We start from the raw sequence: 20,180 nt of genomic DNA, 5'->3' as shown, positions 1-20,180 counted from the left end.
GTGATCAGATTGCCCGCAAGGGGCAGGTTAGGGGCTGATTGATGGGTGGCAGTGACAGGGGGTGATTGATGGGTGATAGGTGATTGGCAGGTGATTGACAGGTGATCAGTGGGTTATTACAGGGAAGAACAGATGTAATTAATGCACTGGCGAATTGATAAGGGGGGGGTCTGAGGGCAATCTGAGCGTGTGGGCGGGTGATTGGGTGCCCGCAAGGGGCAGATTAGGGTCTGATCTGATAGGTAACAGTGACAGGTGGTGATAGGGGGTGATTGATGGGTGATTGATGGGTAATTAGTGGGTGTTTAGAGAAGATAACAGATGTAAACAATACATTTGGGAGGTAATCTGACGGCGGGTTTGCGGGCGATCTAATGGTGTGGGTGGGTGATCAGATTGCCCGCAAGGGGCAGGTTAGGGGCTGATTGATGGGTGGCAGTGACAGGGGGTGATTGATGGGTGATAGGTGATTGGCAGGTGATTGACAGGTGATCAGTGGGTTATTACAGGGAAGAACAGATGTAATTAATGCACTGGTGAATTGATAAGGGGGGGTCAGAGGGCAATCTGAGCGTGTGGGCGGGTGATTGGGTGCCCGCAAGGGGCAGATTAGGGTCTGATCTGATAGGTAAAAGTGACAGGTGGTGATAGGGGGTGATTGATGGGTGATTGATGGGTAATTAGTGTGTGTTTAGAGGAGAGAATAGATGTAAACAATGGATTTGGGAGGTGATCTGATGTCGGATCTGCGGGCGATCTATTGGTGTGGGGGGGTGATCAGATTGCCCGCAAGGGGCAGGTTAGGGGCTGGCTGATGGGTGGCAGTGACAGGGGGTGATTGACGGGTGATTGATGGGTGATTGACAGGTGATTGACAGGTGATTGACAGGTGATCAGGGGGATAGATGCATACAGTAAACAGGGGGGGTGGTCTGGGGGGGGGGGGGTCTGGGGAGAATCTGAGGGGTGGGGGGTGATCAGGAGGGGGCAGGGAGCAGGGTGGGGGATAAAAAAAAAAATAGCGTTGACAGATAGTGACAGGGAGTGATTGATGGGTGATTAGGGGGGTGATTGGGTGCAAACAGGGGTCTGGGGGGTGGGCAGGGGGGGGTCTGATGGGTGCTGTGGGCGATCTGGGGCAGGGGGGGGGGGGAAAATCAGTGTGCTTGGTGCAGACTAGGGTGGCTGCAGCCTGCCCTGGTGGTCCCTCGGACACTGGGACCACCAGGGCAGGAGGCAGCCTGTATAATACACTTTGTAAACATTACAAAGTGTATTATACACTTTGTATGCGGCGATCGCGGGGTTAACATCCCGCCGGCGCTTCCGTATGGCCGGCGGGATGTTGCGGCGGGTGAGCGGCGCCAGGCGGAGGCGGAGGATCGCGTCACTGATGACGCGATCGCTCCGCCCATGCCCCTACAAGGACCGCCGCCAATTGTCAATACGGCGGTCCTTGCGGGGTGCACTTCCCGGCCGCCAATTGTACATACGGCGGTCGGGAAGTGGTTAACACACATGTCAAACGTTTGGTGAGGAGACTCTTCCTGACTAGTCTAGAGTTCTTCACAATGCTTTAACAGCCTTCATCAACAGAAGTGTAAATGTTTCAATTGTCAATGACTTCAAAGCTTCAGCTCCAGATAAGGTGGAACAAAACCCTTCACTTCTGCCATTGTTTGATTAACCCCAGCTTTATTCACTGAAGTCCGCTTTAGATGCAAATGTAGTACAGCCAGATGACAATCGCTTCAAAGCAGAATACACATGTGAGATATAGCAGACAAACCAGATGGCAGTTACCTCTAATATCATGACCATATCATAAATAGTCGCCATGTCCTGCGTATTACTGTACATATCGTCATCACCACATATGCCATCCATATCCTCACACCATATCCTCACACCATTGTTATGCAGATGACACACAACTGTATCTGTCCTTCAAGCCTGACACCCAAGACCAATCAGCATCCATAAATGCGTGTCTAGTGGATTTACAAAATTGGATGAACACCAGCTGGCTGTGGCTGAACTCTGACAAAACAGAGGTGTTGGTGGTAGGTGGTCCACACATGATGGATAAAGTTCTAAACGCTCACCACCTCAAACTAGCAATTGGGGGAGATACTGTACAGTATAAAGACTGTGCGAAACCTTGGGGTGATCCTGGATGGAAATCTAAAACTCAGACAGTAGGTATCAGCTGTCGTCAAGTCTTCCATCTAAGAAATACAGCGAAAAATCAAACACCTTATCCCAGCTGAAGACCTACCTGCCCTGGTTTATGCATTTGTATCCTCCCGCCTGGACTACTGCAATGCCCTGTTCTTCGGATCTACAGATAAGGTTCTGCGCCCCTTACAGCTAGTACAGAATGCTGCAGCCAGACTCCTAGCCAATGCCCCCCCGCAGCTCACACATCACCCCAGTACTGCAAACTCTTCACTGGTTGCCAGTAAAATGGTAAAATGCTTTCAGGTGCTGGCTTTAAATGCCACAATTCTCTTAAGCTTAGAATTAATGGTGCATGTAACCAGGCCAGTTACAATTTGAATTCGGAATTTACGATGTCTCTTCATCACCAGAGTCTGCTTTATGTCATGTTGAGGATTCTATTGATCTTATCAATTTAGATAGGATGCCTGGGAAAGCCTCATAAGTAACAGTTAAGGCATCTAATTACATTTATGTTTGCTAAAGAATGTTTCTCCTCTGTAAGTCAGTGTATATAAGCTGTGTTTTTCAGTTCTGGTCAGGAACCAGTCCGACGAAGGCTTTTTATAAGTCGAAAGCTCACTGTTTATCCATCTCTAAGTTAGCCAATAAATGGTATCATCCTGATTCAAAACTTCTTGCTTTTACTCATGGCTAACACGGTACAACACTTTACTGCTTCTACTATGCTGAAAGATACCGCAATGTACCGCACATTCCTGGAACTGAAAAAAGACCTAAAGAAACTTGCACAACTGGACAGCGACATCTTTTTCTTGACTACATGCAAAAAGGAGAACCTTATACCACAAGGACTGAGGATACAGAATCCCACCCTGCATACATACAATAGCAGGTTTGCAGAACAAATCTGCAGGAGGAGCTCGGAGAGAGTACGAAACAACCTAATAAAAATCTGCTATAACCTGAAGAGGATTGTGAAGGACCATATACAAAGTCTGAAATCATCATCTTTAACTGATGACCCCACAGGAGCATGGGAACAGCTACAGACCTTTTATAGGAAATTGCAGAGGATCTTAATTAAAAACAAGAAGAAAAAAAACTTCAGAGACTCAAAATAAAGAGTGGACACTTGGATACCGCAGCAGCAGAGAAAGAGCAACCCACAGGTGTCATTAACCTTTCCTCTTATCAGGCCACTGAAGCTGAAATGGCAGTACTGTCCAAAGGCCTGTCATTTTGCCCTGCAAAGCCCATAGACAAGATTGCACTCTGTGGTGATATGGAACAATTCTTCAGGAAGCTACGTCTCAAGGAACACTACTATGACAAGGAATCTTGCAACACTACTGATAATGAGCCAACACACACCAGATCCACAAAAAAACGCGGATGGACCCCTGCAGCTGGAAAAAATCCTACCCTGGACAAATACATCAACAAATTTAGACGCCAAATCTGACAGGGTTCTGAATAAAAGAAAAACACTGGCTCATAACATAACATTGCAAGAGCAACAAGCTATCACATCCCTTAAGGAGAATAAGGACATTATTATTAAGCCAGCGGATAAAGGGGGTGCCATAGTCATCATGAACACCGGTGACTATATCCAGGAGGCACAAAGACAGTTGTCTAACACCATGCACTATACCAAATTACAGGAGGACCCAACAAAAAAGGTACAGGATGGCACTCAATAGGATGGTAAAGAAATTGCCCGTAAACACCAGGCTTCATGTACAGACTCTTATCCCGGAAAAGCCGAGAACCGCCTGCTTTTACATGCTTCCCAAAGTCCACAAAGAGGGGAACCCAGGCAGGCCCATAATCTCAGGGAATGGAACTCTCACAGAGAATATCTCAGGGTGGTTGGAAAACATTTTGAAGCCTCTAGTCTGTAAAAGACCCAGCTACATACAGGATACTACACACCTCCTGAACCAACTGGCAGCCATTGGCCCAGTGCCTGAAGGCACCATTCTTGCCACTATGGATGTAGAGTCTCTGTACACCAACATTCCCCACAATGATGGAATTGCGGCCTGTCGCAAATATCTTCAAGGTTTGGGCACACCTATAAACTCAATTGCTGGACTAATGAGATTCGTTCTCACACACAATTATTTCACTTTTGGGGAGGACCTCTATTTGCAGCAAATGGGAGTGGCAATGGGCTCACGGTTTGCACCGCAGTACGCAAATCTCTTCATGGCAAAGATTGAAGAATACCTGAATACTTGTCATATAAAACCCATGGCCTACTTCCGTTTTATCGACGACATCTTGATCATCTGGTCTGCAAGTGAGGAGGATCTTGTCCAATTTCACAGGAACTTCAATGCTTTCCATCCCACAATCAAACTGATATTGAGCTACTCTCACAAGGAGATTAACTTTCTTGACACCACCATATACATCAGAGAGAACAGCTTACAAAACGTCCATGTACCGCAAACCGACGGATCGTCCCACATACCTCAGGTATGACAGTTTCCACCCCAAACATATAAAGAATTCCATAATTTACAGCCAGGCAATAAGATGCAATCGGATCTGTTCTGACAAGGATGACAAAGACAAACACCTGGGTTACCTGAAGAAGAATTTCATAAAACAGGGATACAATCCTCTAATGGCTGAGACCCAAATCAGGAAAGCTAACAACATCCCTAGGACTCAGCTCCTGGAGTACAAGCAGAGCCAGGAAGAGAGCCGTGTCCCACTGGTAGTAACCTACAACCCACGCTTGGAAATCTTAAGGAAGATTGCAAAAGAACTTCATCCTGTTCTACACAAGGATCAGAGACTGAAAAAGATATTCCCTGAACCTCCCCTCCTTGCGTTCCGACAGCCACCCAATCTTAAGCAGATGATAGTGAGGAGTGCCTTAAATAGGCAAGAACAGAATGGAACATTCCCCTGCCGAGGGAAAACATGTGGGACCTGTGAATACATCCATTCCACTGACAGGATACTAATACCGGGTACACAACAGGAATACAAAGTACAAGGCACCTTTTCCTGCGACTCATCTAATGTGGTATACCTGATCATGTGTGCAAAATGCCCCAAAGGAATTTATGTGGGAGAAACAAGTCAACCACTGCGGGATCGCATGACACACCACAGATCCACTATTAACAGCAGGAAAAAGGATTTTACAAATTATACTGATCTCCCAATACCAACACACTTTTGTTTACCTAGACACAGTTTAAGCGATTTTCGCGTCACTGTATTAATGGGTGGCTTCAAATCGGGAAACATGAGACTAACACAAGAAACTAAGTTTATACATTGGTTCAAAACTGTACAAGATGGTTTAAACAAGGACTCCAACTTCTTGTGCTGGTACGATGGGTTTTAAATGCCACAGTTCTTTTAATTTTAATTTTTCTATCTTTTCATTCATTTTTGTGCCATATGCTGTGTAAGATGGAATTCACTGTCACTATTCATTTTATTTGCTTTCAGGTGCTGGCTTTAGATGCCACAATTCTCTTAAGGTGGCCATACACTGGTCGATGTGCCATTAGATCGACCAGCTGACAGATCCCTATCTGATCAGATAGGGATCGTATGGCTGCCTTTACTGCAAACAGATTGTGATCGGTTTCAGGCTGAAATCGATTCACAATCTGTTCAGCTGCTCCTGCCGCCTGCCCCCCCCCCCCCCCGTATACATTACCTGAGGCTGGCTCCCGGGCGTCTTCTCCGCACTGCACCGCTGTTCTTGCTCCATCCCGGCGCTTCCTGTGTTACTCCGTGACCAGGAAGTTCAAATAGAGCGCCCTCTATTTCAACTTCCTGGTCACCGGAGTGACACAGGAAGTATAAGCGTACACTGGGACATGCGGAAATGCGGTGCAGCGAGGAGAAGAGGACCCCGGAGCCAGCTTCAGGTAATGTATACATGCTCGGATCGGGCCCGAATCGTACGCCGCAAGCGACGCGCTCCTACCGCCGGGCGATCGAGGGTAATTTCCCGCACGGCGCGGACGGACCGATCCGATTTCGGGAGGGAATCGGATCGGCGGGTGCGTTTAGCGCAAGCGATTGGCAGCAGATTCGATCCCAGGATCGGATCTGCTGTCGAAACGGCCGTGAATCGAGCCAGTGTATGGCCTGCTTAAAGCTTAGAATTAATGGTGCATGTAACCAGGCCAGTTACAATTTGAATTCGGAATTTACGATGTCTCTTCATCACCAGAGTCTGCTTTATGTCATGTTGAGGATTCTATTGATCGTATCAATTTAGATAGGATGCCTGGGAAAGCCTCCTCAGTAACAGTTAAGGCATCTAATTACATTTATGTTTGCTAAAGAATGTTTCTCCTCTGTATGTCAGTGTATATAAGCTGTGTTTTTCAGTTCTGGTCAGGAACCAGTCCGACGAAGGCTTTTTATAAGTCGAAAGCTCACTGTTTATCCATCTCTAAGTTAGCCAATAAATGGTATCATCCTGATTCAAAACTTCTTGCTTTTACTCATGGCTAACACGGTACAACACTTTACTGCTTCCAGTAAAATGGAGACAGATTTTAAGATCTGCCTGCTGACATTCAAGGCTCTAAACCACATGGAACCCAAATACATAGCGGATCTATTGGAACTTTATGCCCCTCCACGCACCCTCCGCTCTGCCAACAAGATGAAGCTGATTATTCCCACTATACACCTAACATTTGGTGCTCGGGCCTTTTCCTATGCAGCCCCTACTCTATGGAACACTTCCACAATCAATACAAGAGGCTCCTTCTCTAGGCAGCTTTAAAAAAAAAGACTAATAACTCACCTCTTTTCCCTAGCCTTTGAGACTGCATAATGCAGGGTCACAGCACTTTGAGTCCCCAGGGAGAAAAGCGCTATAAAAATATTGTTATTGTCATCTCAATCCACACTGGGAGACATTTATTGAGCATGTATACAGGTCTTTACAGTTTTGGATCATAAAAACATATCAGTAACTGTAAATGGTCTTGAAGACCACCAAAAGTGAATATTGTTAGGCAGGGCTGTGGAGTTGGGAGCAATTTTGGAGTACCTGGAGTTAGAGGTTTCATAAACTGAGAAGTCGGATGATTTTTCTACCCACTCCATAGCCATGCAAGGGCTGTGGAGTAGGAGTCGGAGTTGAGTGATTTTGGGTACCTGGAGTTGGAGTCGATTGTCGTCGGATTTTTACACCGTTTCCACAGCCCTGTTAGGGGAATCAGAATGACCAGCCACCTTTGTAAATTACAGTATCATATATACAGATAATGCCCATACACCTGCATTACAGAATAACTAATGAGAACACACCTATCTGCTATCCAGAATAAACTAAGAGAACACATTTGCACTACATGTTCCAAACAAGAGCAAATTCCTTCTATACAGAAAGCTCTTAATTCCATTGTCTTCTAATCCTCCTAGTTACAAAACCAAAACTAGCAGGCCAACAATGTCCTTTCACCTCAGTAACAGATTACACAGCTTTGGAGATCATTCAGCATCATCGTGACTGCACACTTTTCCTGTACCAAACATGATTGTACTTGTAGTTGCTGTGAAAGCTTGACTGCAAGCCAAGGGTGAAACGAGCAGCTTCTTACATTGAATATCCATACCTCTCATCTGAAAGGTACACTATAGACAATGCAAACATTCTGCTACTCAAATATTAATCGAGTCAGTATCAGCAGAAGAAACTCCTCAAAAGGTTTTACTATCCAAATCCTTACTAAGGAAAAGCAGAATTTTTACAAAAAAATGTCTCTGGAGGGAACAGTAAGGTTGGGCTCACACTATCAGATTACTGCCCTGCATGATGACATTGGATGCGCTGTCAATGTTCTGAGTGTGAACCTCGTGCAGAGAGTTTCCATTGCATTGCGCATATATGTGTATCCGCTGCCCTCTGATGCAGAAAACGAGCCATTTTTTCTGCAAGTACGAACCCCAGTCTAAGCAATAGCATACACATTCATTTGACTGATCTGAGTGAGCTTATAGCGACAGGAAATCACGTCACAGAAAGGAAAGTCCCCAGACATAATATAGCCCAGTACTGTTCAATTTGAAGCCTAATACAAAATAAATAAATTCTGACATGGAGAGGGAAGGCTCTGGATCCTATTAAACCTTTACGTTACGCCACCTCCAAGAGCACTCGGAAGGCTTTAGAAGCCCTTGTTTTCCGGAGCACTTGGGGACACAAGTACTGAGCAGCATGAAGCCTTTGGGAGCACTAGGAGACACGAGTGCTTCAGAGGGTCCCTAAAGGCATAGATGACCAGCTGGATGAATATATACAATGAGACACAACGGCTCTGGAATTAGAGAACAAGAAGACTCAATAGGATCCAGAGCCTTCCCTTGCCATAGGCGGAGAATTGCTTCAGTTTTACTTTAAAGCCCATTTCTATATTTTTTTACAAACCCTTCCCCATTCAATACAAGTGTATTCCCCAACCCTCGTCCATACTACACTACACACACACACTACCAGAGATACCCCAAATCCAGTCTGGTCAGTTGCAGTAAGGGCACTGTTCCACTATGAAATGTTTCAATTTTCACCATGCGATTGAGCTACTATACTCATAGTACAGCTCAATCGCATACAAAACACGGCAGGATGACGATTGCGCTTTGACCAAAATCGCATCGCAATCGGATGGCACTAATGGAAATTGCGGCTGCAGTTTCCAATAGTTTAATGTACCTTGCGATTAGAAACAAATCGCAGTGTAGTGGAAAAAGGCCCTTAGGCAGAGTTCACACTTCAGGAAATCACATTAGATGCGACAACCCATGTTAATCAATGAGCTCATTCACATTTAGGGCTGAGACACACCAGAAAAGCTCCCCAAATGCTAGAGGTTTCAATAGCTCTTCCCAATGTAATGCTATGGGTTGTTTTTTTTTACAAAACCTCATCGCTCCAGTGTGCATAGACTCATATGATAATATGATAACATTAGCAGGAGGTTTCAAAAACTCAAAACGCTCAGAAAAACTCCTCTGGTGTGCACCAGGCCTTATTCTGAGGCACCACCTATACCTGGCTACCTAAACTGGGGCATCACCTATACTTGGCTACTTATACTGGGGAGCCTGTACCTGGCTAACCTAAACTGGTGCACCACCCATACCAGGCTACCTATACTGGGCATATACACCAGGCTACCTACACTGAGGCACCACCTATAGCTGGCTACTTATACTGGGGGAACCTATAGCTGGCTACTTATACTGGGGGCACCTATACCTGGCTAGGGCAGGGGGATGAGCTGAGACAGAAGGGGACAAGAGGTAACAAAGGGGGATAAAAGAGGCACAGGGGGAATAGAGGTGGACAAAAGAGGCACGGGGAGAAAAGAGATGAGATGGGATGGGAACATTGTCTCAGAAAAACTCATCTGGTGTGCACCAGGCCTTAAATGCAAGTCCCACAGCCTTGAGAGGATTGTGAAGCACAGTGGAGGAAGATTCACAAGTAGTGGACTTCAAAATTTGACCACACGCAGATGCACCTGGGCTACACCTTGTGTCATGCCACTCCCGAACAAGAGACAGCAAGAAGCATTTTACCTGGGCTCAATAATAAAATGGGATGGACTGTTGCACAATGTTCCAAAGTCCTCTTTCCGAATTAAAATAAATGTAGCATTTAATTTGGAATTCAAGGTCCCAAAGCCTAGAGAGAGTGGAGAGGTATAGAATCCATGAAGCCTAATGTATAGTGTGAAGGGTCTACAGTCAGTGGTGATTTGGGGACCGGTGTCATCTGCTGGTGTTAGTCCACTATGTTTTATCAAGTCTAGTGAACACAGCCTTCTTCCAGGAAATGTTTAGAGCACTTACTGCTTCTGTCTACTGATAAGCTTTATGGAAATGCCAATTTTAGAACAGGACATCACTCCTGTCCACACTGAAAGTACCAAGACCTGGTTTTAACCATCACTGTGCTTCATTGGCCAGCAAACTCGCCTGACCTAAATCTAGAGAATCTATAGGGTATTATCAAGAGGACAATGAGAAATACCAGACCCAGAAATGCAGACTGTGCCATCACAGCATTCTGGGACTCCATGACACTTCAGCAGTGCCATAGGCTGATCACCTCCATGCCATGCTAATGCAGTAATGCATTCAAAAGGAGCTCTGACCAAGTATTCAGTGCATACATGGACAAAGGTTTCAGAAGGTCAACATTTCTGTATTAAATCTTTTTTCCATTGGTATTCTGGAATAGTCTAATATTCTGAATCTGCAAAATTACAAGAAACATTTGAAATATATCAATATGTGTGTAATGAATCTATTGGGAGTTTCATTTCTTGAAGTGAATTACTGAAATAAATTGATATTTATTGTGATGCAGCTACATTATATACTTCCCCATAATATCAGCATTTAAAGGGAATCTGAAGTGAAAATAAACTTCATGAGATAATGAATTGTATGTGTAGTACACTAAAGCCCCAACTACACTAAGATGTTGCAGCGATCCGGCGGCTCGATTAGCCGCCGGATCGCCTCTTCGCGTGCCCGCCGCGTCCCCGCTCTCCGCGCCGCATTCGATTCCCCGCTAGTCTATGCCGGCGCTGCTTACCTTCCGCTCGATTCCCTGCCATTGCCCCCTCGCGGGGAGCGAGCAGGGAATCAGCGGTGTGGAGATCCATCCTGTCGGATCTTATCAAGATTGATAAGGAGCATCGCGGCCGCATCTACTCGTGTAGTATGGTAAGAGTTAAGAAACTTCCCCTTTTAGCTATGCAAAAGAGCTTCTCTGAGCTCTCCTACCCAACTTGGGTCCCCTGCAGTGCTGGTTTCTGAAGCAATTATACATCAAATAAACAGAGAGACACAGTTTCAGATAAGGTTTTACTGCAGGGAAATTCAAAGGGTCACTAGCTTTGCTCAGCGGTTTCATAGTTTAAAATAGAGTGTATTTTGTAAATTGCATATGACAAAATGATGCAACGTAAAAAACAAACAAAAAAACCCCGCTATAATTGAAATTAAAAATATGAGACTTTTTTCCGCCCCAGTGTCACTTTAAATCGTTTTTTACAAAACATCATCTAAGCTACTTTCGACGAGATCAAAATTGCGACCTCCAAAGTATTTTAGTTCTCAAAGCAATATTTTTAATAAAGTTCTGGGTCTATAAAATGTTACATCTTGCTGCCTAGTAAAACTGCTTATGAGTGCTTTTGAAAATATCCATTTAAAACGTCTGAGATAAGTTTACAATTTTGAGTCCATATGCCAGCAACCACCAGACACTTAATTTACAGAAAGTGTAAAGAGGATTCTAGTCTGCTGCCATCACATGACTGTAGCCCCGCCCCCTAAAAATAAAAAAGTTACACAGACAAGTCTCTGATTGGAGCTAGAGAAGCACCTATGACCTCTTGGTGCTAGGGGGAGGGGCTAGGCAGAAGTCAGACACCAAGACCTATGGTAGGTATAATAAAAATTTATTCACAGAGGGAAAGGGGTAAGAACAAAAACAAACAGAAAAAAAACAAAACAAAATCGGCGCTTCCAATTTTAACACCAGGAATTTCAGTGGGTCCCAGGCCTTATGGTCTTTAAAAGTTGACATGTTCTCTTTAATTCTTAGGCCATATTCACACTATCATTTGTAAAGATCAGGAAAAAAATACTGTATTGTTATTGTCATGCATTGGACCTCAATATTTTGTGATGCAATAGTGTGACATCAATTTATCATGGTAGTTTCCCAAATAGAAATTACCATGGGATGACCATGAGACAGGCAAATGCCACTGCAAGTAAAATTCACTTAAAAGGGAATTCAATTCCTTTAAAATAATGCAAGTTGCCTAGCTGTCCTGCTGATCCTTTGCCTCTGATACCTTTGGCCAAAGACCCTGAGGGCAGGTTCCCACTCAGAACGCAAATTGCTATTTTGCCCCGATTTGCATTGCGTCTCTCATTCAATAGAATGAGTCACATGGCAATCGCCCCAAACGCTGCATGCAGAACGTTTGCCATTTATGAAAATTGCAAAAGCAACAATGAGAAATTGAATGATCCCATAGGGATACATCAGCTCTAGCCTCCATTACCAGGTTGTCTTCCCATGCCTTACAGCTCAGTAGTGATAGTGTAATAGTGTTAACCAGCAATCCCGATTATTTGCAAGAATCAGCCACCAAGTGTTTGTGTGCCCCCCCTCCCCCACAAGCATAGTAGTCGGCAGTTGTAATACACCCGCAGCACTGCGTCCACGCCATGCATATTACAACCAGGTCTGTGGAGGCGGTACAAAAATCATCCGACCCCAACTCCTACTCCTCATTTTGTGAAACCAGTGACTGACTCCAGGCACCCAAAATGGTTCCGTAGTTTAAAACAAAAATCATCCGACTCCAACTCCCACTCCTCAGTTTATGAAACCACCGACTCCAGGTACCCAAATTTGCTCCGACTCCGTGACTCCAACTGCGACACCACAGCCCTGATTACAACTGCCTATTAGTATATTAGATGGATATAGATAAACCATGTCTCCCACTGGCTTAGACATTAGGAGTGACCACAAACAAATTCTGGGAATCTAGCTCGAGAAATCAGCTCATTTGAGAACACCAGCCCTGCTAGCTTAGAACACAGGCAAAATGTACTAGTAGAGTTTGGCTTTAAATAACATTAAGAGGCGTACATAACATTGTCAGGTGGCCTGGAAAAAGCAAACACTGTACATGCTAGACGAATATAAAAATGGTTAAGTGTGAAACAGCAAGTCATCCTGACAGAGGAAGGAAAAAGTGAAAGTAACTTCTCTGTATAGGCGACACTTATCCTCACTTACACAACAGAAAGGACATTAAAGAATAAATTTTCTTTTTAGCAAGGCCAACTTCCTGGGTGTCCAGACACCCAAGTCCACTCCACCCCCCCCCCCCCCCCAATAAATAAATAAATAAAAAAAAAAAAAAAAATTAAAGAAAAAAAAAAAAAAGGGGGAATCCAAACAATAGTATTTACCCATTCTAGGGGCTTCTTATAGCCCCCCCCCACTCTTCCTTGCACCCCCCCCCCTCTTAAAAATGTGAAACTACAGCGCATGGTCTGTTGCGCCTCTTCGATCAGGCTCTTCTATGGCTGTGCACAACAGCCGTACAAAACTTTCTGAAATGTGCACGCACAGAATACTCCTGGCCGGCATGCACCACAACAAAAATTAAGGGGCTGATTCACAAAGCTGTGCTGCTATAGCAGCGCAAGCTCCATGACCAGCACCGCGACCTGCTGCTGTGAAGTCTCATGACTGCGATACTTCAGTAGCACGGCCGCTACTATGTTAACTACATAATAACTATGTTAATTAGCATAGCAGAGGCCGGCATTTAAAGAAACACACGTTGTTTTGAAAGCAGCACGCGTAACTAAGGAAAGTACGCTGCAAGAACAAGCGTAGCGTGCATCCCTGGATTTAGGTTGCGGTGCTGGTCATGGAGCTCGTGCTGCTATAGCAGCGCAGCTTCATGTATCGGCCCCTAAGGATGCAATAAGCCCTGTCAGGCTCTGTTACATCTGCACTTCCTGGTACTGGAGTTGATCAATCAAGGGCAGTTGCCACGTCCCCCTCAAATAATCCAACCTCTGAGTTAGCTAGTATAGCCAGGTCTGTAGGAGGGGTGTGGTGGGTACATGCATTATCCCCTATGCACTCACTACACTATACTATACGTCAATGTAGAAGCTGGAATGTGATCAGATTAGCATGAAGCATGGCTATAGTCATATTTCAGTACTAGGAAGTATAGACGCACCAGAATTTGACAGTGCTGCAGACTATGCAGCTAAAACCTTAGGGCTGGGGCACACTAGAGAGTTTTCAACAAAGTTTTTCAATCCCTAGAAAATGAAAGTCAATGGAGGACAGTAGCAATTGACTGAAAATGCCACATGCAACATTTCTGGAACGTTTGGGCTGCAAGACAAAATATAGGATTGTTGCAAAGTCGCATTTCAATCGCGGTACAGAGCGTTTGGCACCACTTTTACTACCATACTATATAAATAACAATTGTTGTATAAATCGCTTGTATTAAAGCAGGGCTGTGGGAGTCGGAATCGGAGCAATTTTGGGTGCCTGGAGTGGTCAGTGGTTTCAATAAAGCAGGGCTGCCAGGCAACTTTAACCATATCTATTAATTGATCACTGTGCTATTTACATTTCCTGTCTAACGTGCAGAAAAACAATCAATTCCTCTAAAAAAAACTAATAAGCCATGTACTAAACCATAAAATATAGACTATCCATACAAAGTAAACTATGTGTAGATTATGTCACACAGCGACGTGTCTGTTTGCTACCATTAGCAATAGTTCAAAAAATATGGCAAATGGAATTGGCATTATCAGACTTTGCAAGTTATGTTGGAAACTAAGCTGTTAAACATTACATAAAGCTCATCATGCACTCTACTGAAGGAGGTGTGAGGCCTGGAAGCCACTGAAATCTGCAAACGCAAACCGCTAGCGTTTTGTCTGAGCGGTTCGCAAGCGGATTCATGCGCGTTTTTGGCCGTGTTTTGCAACATTGTATTTTTTTGCCCAGCTTTTTGCGTTTTGCGGTTTTTATCCTGATTGGTCCTGTGAATTATTTTTCATTTTGTTACAGTGTGCTGAACCGCAAAACGCTAGCAAAACCGCTCAGTTTAGGTTTTGCTGAGCGTTTCCGCTAGCGGTTCAATACTTTACGTTGAAGCGCTAACGCTCCCAAAATGCTGCACGTCCTGCGTTTGCGTTTCTAAGAAACGCAAACGCTCCTGTGGAAGTTGCCCCATCCATTAATATTAGCCCAGCGTTTTGGCAAACTGCTAGCGTATCGCAGTGCTGCCAAAACGCTGCCAAAAGCGCTCCTGTGGGTTCCAGCCCTGAAACTGTTTTTCTGCAGAATAGCCATGGGCCACACTCTTTACACCTATCAGAGGGGAGAGGGGTTAGTATCCCAGCAGTCACCTGGTTAAATGCAGACAAGTGGGTGTGACAGGAGCAGGCATGTGTCCTGTGACAGATTGTGCTGCCGCCCATAATGTCTTATGTAAATGCTTCTTTTGGCAATACAAATACTGAGCAGCACGTGTTCAAGTAGAATACTCCGATATTCATAGTTAGGCCTGTGGGGATTTTTTATCATTACCTTTGGATTTTTGGCTTTGGAACTCCCTGCTCCCATTTGGGCAATTGTGTGAGTGTAGCGGTCTCCCCCATCTTTGTAATGTACTAAATAATGCTCAAAAGCAACAGTTGTAATAAGACCTCAAGAAGATAATAGTAAAAATAAATAGACAAGAATTGGTAGTTGCACATAGAATACAGTACAGAATTGAGCAAATATGTAAATTGTAGTTAAAGAGGAACTGTAACGACAAAACGGCCCCTGGGGGGGTACCCACCTCGGGTGGGGGAAGCCTCAGGATCCTAATGAGGCTTCCCACGCCGTCCTGCGTCCCTCGGGGGTCTCGCTGTAGCCCTCCGTACAGCCGTGACGCAATATTTACCTTCCTGGCTCCTGCGCAGGCGCTCTGATGCCTCTCGGCGTCGAAGTAGGCGGAAATACCCGATCGCCGTCGGGTCTGCTCTACTGCGCGGGCGCAAGTTTCCGGCGCCTGCGCAGTAGAGCGGACCCGACGGAGATCGGGTATTTCCGTCTATTTCCGTGCCGAAAGTCGCCACAGCGCCCCCGCTGGAGCCAGCAAAAGTAAATATTGAACTGACAGTCGGCACAGTCGCCGGCTGTTCGGACGGCTGCGGCGAGACCCCCGTGGGACAGAGGACGGCGTGGGAAGCCTCATTAGGATCCGGAGGCTTCCCCCACCCGAGGTGAGTACCCCCCAGGGGAGGTTTTTGTTGTTACAGAGTCTCTTTAAGGTGGTACAATCTCCCGATCGATAAAGCGATGTTTTCTGTGCCAATTTACGTTAATGCAAATTTTGAATCATTTTATTTGCCCGATTGTTTATTTTGCCCTCCGTTGGTGGAACCGAACAATCGTTTCTGATCAATCGCAAAGTCGATGAGGAGATTATACCGCTAATTGTTGTCACTCAGCCCTGTCAGATCTGTTAATTTGGCTGAGTCGCGGGCCCCTGCGCATGCACGGTCCGGGCCACACATATCCCTGATCACACACCTGTTGCTAGGAGTGTTCTGAGCATGCAGTTTAAGAATGCAACTGCGGCAGCACAGAACGCTCCTGACCACATAAGTGCAATCCGAGTGGGTGCGCCCAGCCAAGACTGCAAGTGAAGTGGCCCACAATGGGCCTCACAGCGGCGCAGCAGAAGGGCCCAAAAAGAATACGAGGGAGCAGACAGACTACAGGGGGCAAGTGGAGGCCTTAGGGCTAGATCACACGGGGCCCTTTGGTAGCGTTTTGCTGATCGCCAGAAGTCTGTTTTTTCACTGTACAGGAAAGCGATTCAGGAGTGATTGTGTTTTGTGATTCTATAAAATTGAAATGCAATTGCTCCAAAATTACTCCAAAAATGCTGCATGTACAATCAGCAAATCGCTAATCACTGGCGATTGCTACAGCGTGAACACTACCATTGACTTGCATTAGCAGCAGCATTTCGCTGATTTCTGGTGATCAGCAAAACGCTGAAAAATCACCCAGTGTGAGGTAAGTATAAATCCTTTTGCTTTCTTGGTCTCAGGTTTACGTTAATATCGATTGAAAACAAAATCAAGTGATCGTTGAATAATGCACAGATTGTGAGCCTCTTCTGAAGGACAAACAGGTGATGTGAACAGATAAATGCACTCTTTGGAGCAATGTACTTTGTAATACATCATACTAAATACACAAAAGCAATGACAAGAATGGTAAAATAGTAACTAGGTTGCAATACTGATCACATGTTGCAATGAACCTTTTCCCATGATCACAGTATACATATCTGTGTGTGACAGGTGACAAGAAGATGCGCGACAGTCTCACCTCCTCTCCGGGGCCCACCGCGCACTTCTTCTTCAGGCGGCCCCAGTCCATGAGGTTTCCGGTGTGCAGGGTGAGGGAGTGCGCGGCGTGCAGCAGGCTGGCGGGGTGGGTGCCCATGGCTTGCAGATGAAGGTGACTGGTGATGATGCAGCAGCGGTGTGAGCAGCTCCTCCTCGCTCGGCGGCTGTGCTCTGTCTGATCAGTGGCTGTACGGCGGAGCTATTAGAGCTGCTGCAGGATGACTCGGCACAAGTCCAGCTACAGTGCTGCGTAACCGTGACTCATCATCACCGGAGCCAACCCCGGCACCGTGACATGTGCGGCTCCAGACTACACGCCGCTATTATTATGATTGGCCGATGCCGGAGCGGATCAGCGCCCCCTGGTGTCCGGGAGTGTTTCCTACATTATTGATCTACATTAGGGGTTATTCTGTGATATATACCGTAATATACTGTAGTCAGGGCCGGTGCTCACGTCGAACTAACCTACATCCCATAGACTTTTACTATCCCTTCCCCTCCCCCAACCCTAACCCTAATCCTCCTGGTATACGTTTGACAGTGGATGTAGGCAAATTCGACGTGTAGGTTAATACGTCGGAACACCGGCCTTAGGTTTCACAGCGCCCTGAGCGAAACCTGATTTTGGTGCCCCCCCTTCATCCTACACATACACACACACACTTTGCACCGTATGTTATAGCCGCTGTCTGTCCCCCCCCCAAAAAAAACACCCTCAGACTCAGGTAGGTAACCAGGTATAGGTGCTCTCAGTATAGGATCTCATTTGTAGGTGTCCTAAATATAGGTAGCAAAGCATAGGTGCCCCAGTATAGGAAGTAAGGTGTAGGTTTCCCCATAGGTAGCCAGGCGTAGGTGCCACCAGTATAGGTAGCCAGGTGTTGGTGCCCTTAGTAGAGGTAGCCAGGCGTAGGTGCCTCCAATATAGGTAGCCAGGTGTTGGTGCCCTCAGTATAGGTAGCCAGGTATAGGTGCCCCAAGTATAGGTAGCCAGGTGTTGGTGCCCTCAGTATAGGTAGCCAGGTGTTTGTGCCCTCAGTATAGGTAGCCAGGTCTTTGTGCCCTCAGTATAGGTAGCCAGGTGTAGGTGCCCTCAGTATATGTAGCCAGCTATAGGAACCCCCAGTATAAGAAGTCAGGCGTAGGTCCCCTCTGTATAGGTAACCAGGCATAGGTGCCCCCAGTATAGGAAGTCAGGAGTAGGTGATCTCTTTATAGGTAACAAGCTATAGGTGCCCCCTGTGTAGGAAGTCAATGTGTAGGTCCCCTCAGTATAGGTAGCCAAGCATAGTAGGCACAGTAGGAATAAACATGATAACACTGTACCATAAACATGAAGATATATATATATATATATATATATATATATATACACAGTATATATATCTCACCACAACCCCATAATTAAGGCCAAGCAGGCAAGCAGAAAAGGGTATAGTGACTAACAGCAGAAGTGAGGTAAGATGTATGCAGGGGATGCCTAAAGGAAGCAAACAGTGTGTGGAGATGCCGAGATGGCTAAGTGTGCTGTAGTTACTGCGTGACCTGTGAAGGTAGAGGAAGAGCAGAGGAGCAATGTGGGGAGGCATAGGGGCTTACCGGGAGCAGCCACGGAGGAAGAGCGGACCATCCAACGCCAATGTCACTCTTCTCTCCCTGATCTCCACGCCTCCTCCATCTGTAGTTAGAGTAGGTCTACAACAAAATGGCTGCCGATGTCCGCATTTGTGGACATCGGCAGCCATTTTTTTGTAGTCCTGCTTTAATTACAAACAGAGCGACGGTAGCAGGGAGAGACAGAGCGGGCGGCAAGAGGGCGGCTGTACTGTGCGCCCATGTAAGCTGGCGCCCTGAGCGACCGCTCCGGTCGCTCAGGTCAAAGGCCGGCCGTGACTGTAGTTATACTATAGCCGTAGGCAAGGCAGCTTTTGTCTCCCTACCCCAATATCGTGAATAGGAAGTTCATAACCTACATAATTGTAAGCTAAATTAATGGCTGCAGCAGGATATTTCATACCTATCTAGTATTTTCAATTAGCAACCTCTCAGAGCAGTCTGTGTATGCAGCATGTTGCAGTATTTTTCCAGACTGTAAGATGCACCTAGGTTTAGAGGACAAAAGCCAAGGGAAAAATATACTAAACCTGGTGACTCTATGGTCCAGGGGCGTCTTGTAGATGTTCCCCCAATTATTGTGCCTTCCTTCTGTTCCCCTTTGTGGCCTCCCCCTGTCCACCTTTTGTGGCCTCCCTATATCACCCCCCCGTGTCATCCTTCTGTCCGTCCTTGTGGCCTATTCTGCCCCTCCTTGTGACCTCCTACTGACCCCCTTTGTGTCCTTCTGTCCCCCCTTAATCATAGCTCCCAACTGTCCCTCTTTCAGAGGGACAGTCCCTTTTTGGGAGCCCTGTCCTTCTTTCCCCCTCATTTGTCCCTTTTTCAGGACTTTGTCCCTCTTTCTATGTAAATATATATATTTCTATACTAAAAAATGTGTTTGATTGACTCTAAACTTTATTCCCATCCTTTAAATTGATATATTACTCATTTTAAAATGTTACTGTGAAGGAAAATGAACCAGGATAGAAAGGACCAGTGTGGTTTGAATTAAAAAAAATCATATTTTTCTTATAAAATTTTTATGAACTTCGCCTAACCGCCCCCGCATCACCCAGTCCCATGCACGCCTCCAGGACTTCTCAAGAGCTGCTCCAACACTATGGAACTCCCTACCTCCACCCATTAGGACAGCCCACTCCTTCAACATCTTCAAGAAAGCCCTCAAAACTCACCTTTTCACTCTGGCCTACTACCCCTCACAAGTGCTCTAAACCCACAGCTGAACTCTGGTCTCCTACCTCTCGTGTCCCTACCTCTCCCTTTAGATTGTAAGCCTTTGGGCAGGGTCCTCCTCCTTTTGTGTCCAACTTGATCATGCACCTCCATTACTGTGAACCCATGCTAGGTATCTGAGTGAACCTAACTTGCCTAAT

The 20,180-nt window shown here is 45.8% G+C and overlaps 1 protein-coding gene across 1 annotated transcript in view; it reads right to left on the bottom strand.

Annotated features, from left to right (window-relative positions):
- The window catches only part of GCLM (glutamate-cysteine ligase modifier subunit), a 58,354-nt gene extending 40,861 nt beyond the window's left edge, over positions 1-17,493 (bottom strand). The window contains exon 1 of the mRNA XM_068239775.1: positions 17,165-17,493. Coding sequence (XP_068095876.1) covers positions 17,165-17,281 — 117 coding nt within the window. The 5' untranslated portion in view covers positions 17,282-17,493. The remainder of the gene's footprint in view (positions 1-17,164) is intronic.
- Positions 17,494-20,180: the final 2,687 nt, after the last annotated feature.

This window comes from Hyperolius riggenbachi, chromosome 6, assembly GCF_040937935.1.
Source record: "Hyperolius riggenbachi isolate aHypRig1 chromosome 6, aHypRig1.pri, whole genome shotgun sequence".
In the NCBI taxonomy this organism is placed as follows: Eukaryota; Metazoa; Chordata; class Amphibia; order Anura; family Hyperoliidae; genus Hyperolius; species Hyperolius riggenbachi.
This window is presented reverse-complemented; position numbering and strand designations above follow the sequence as displayed.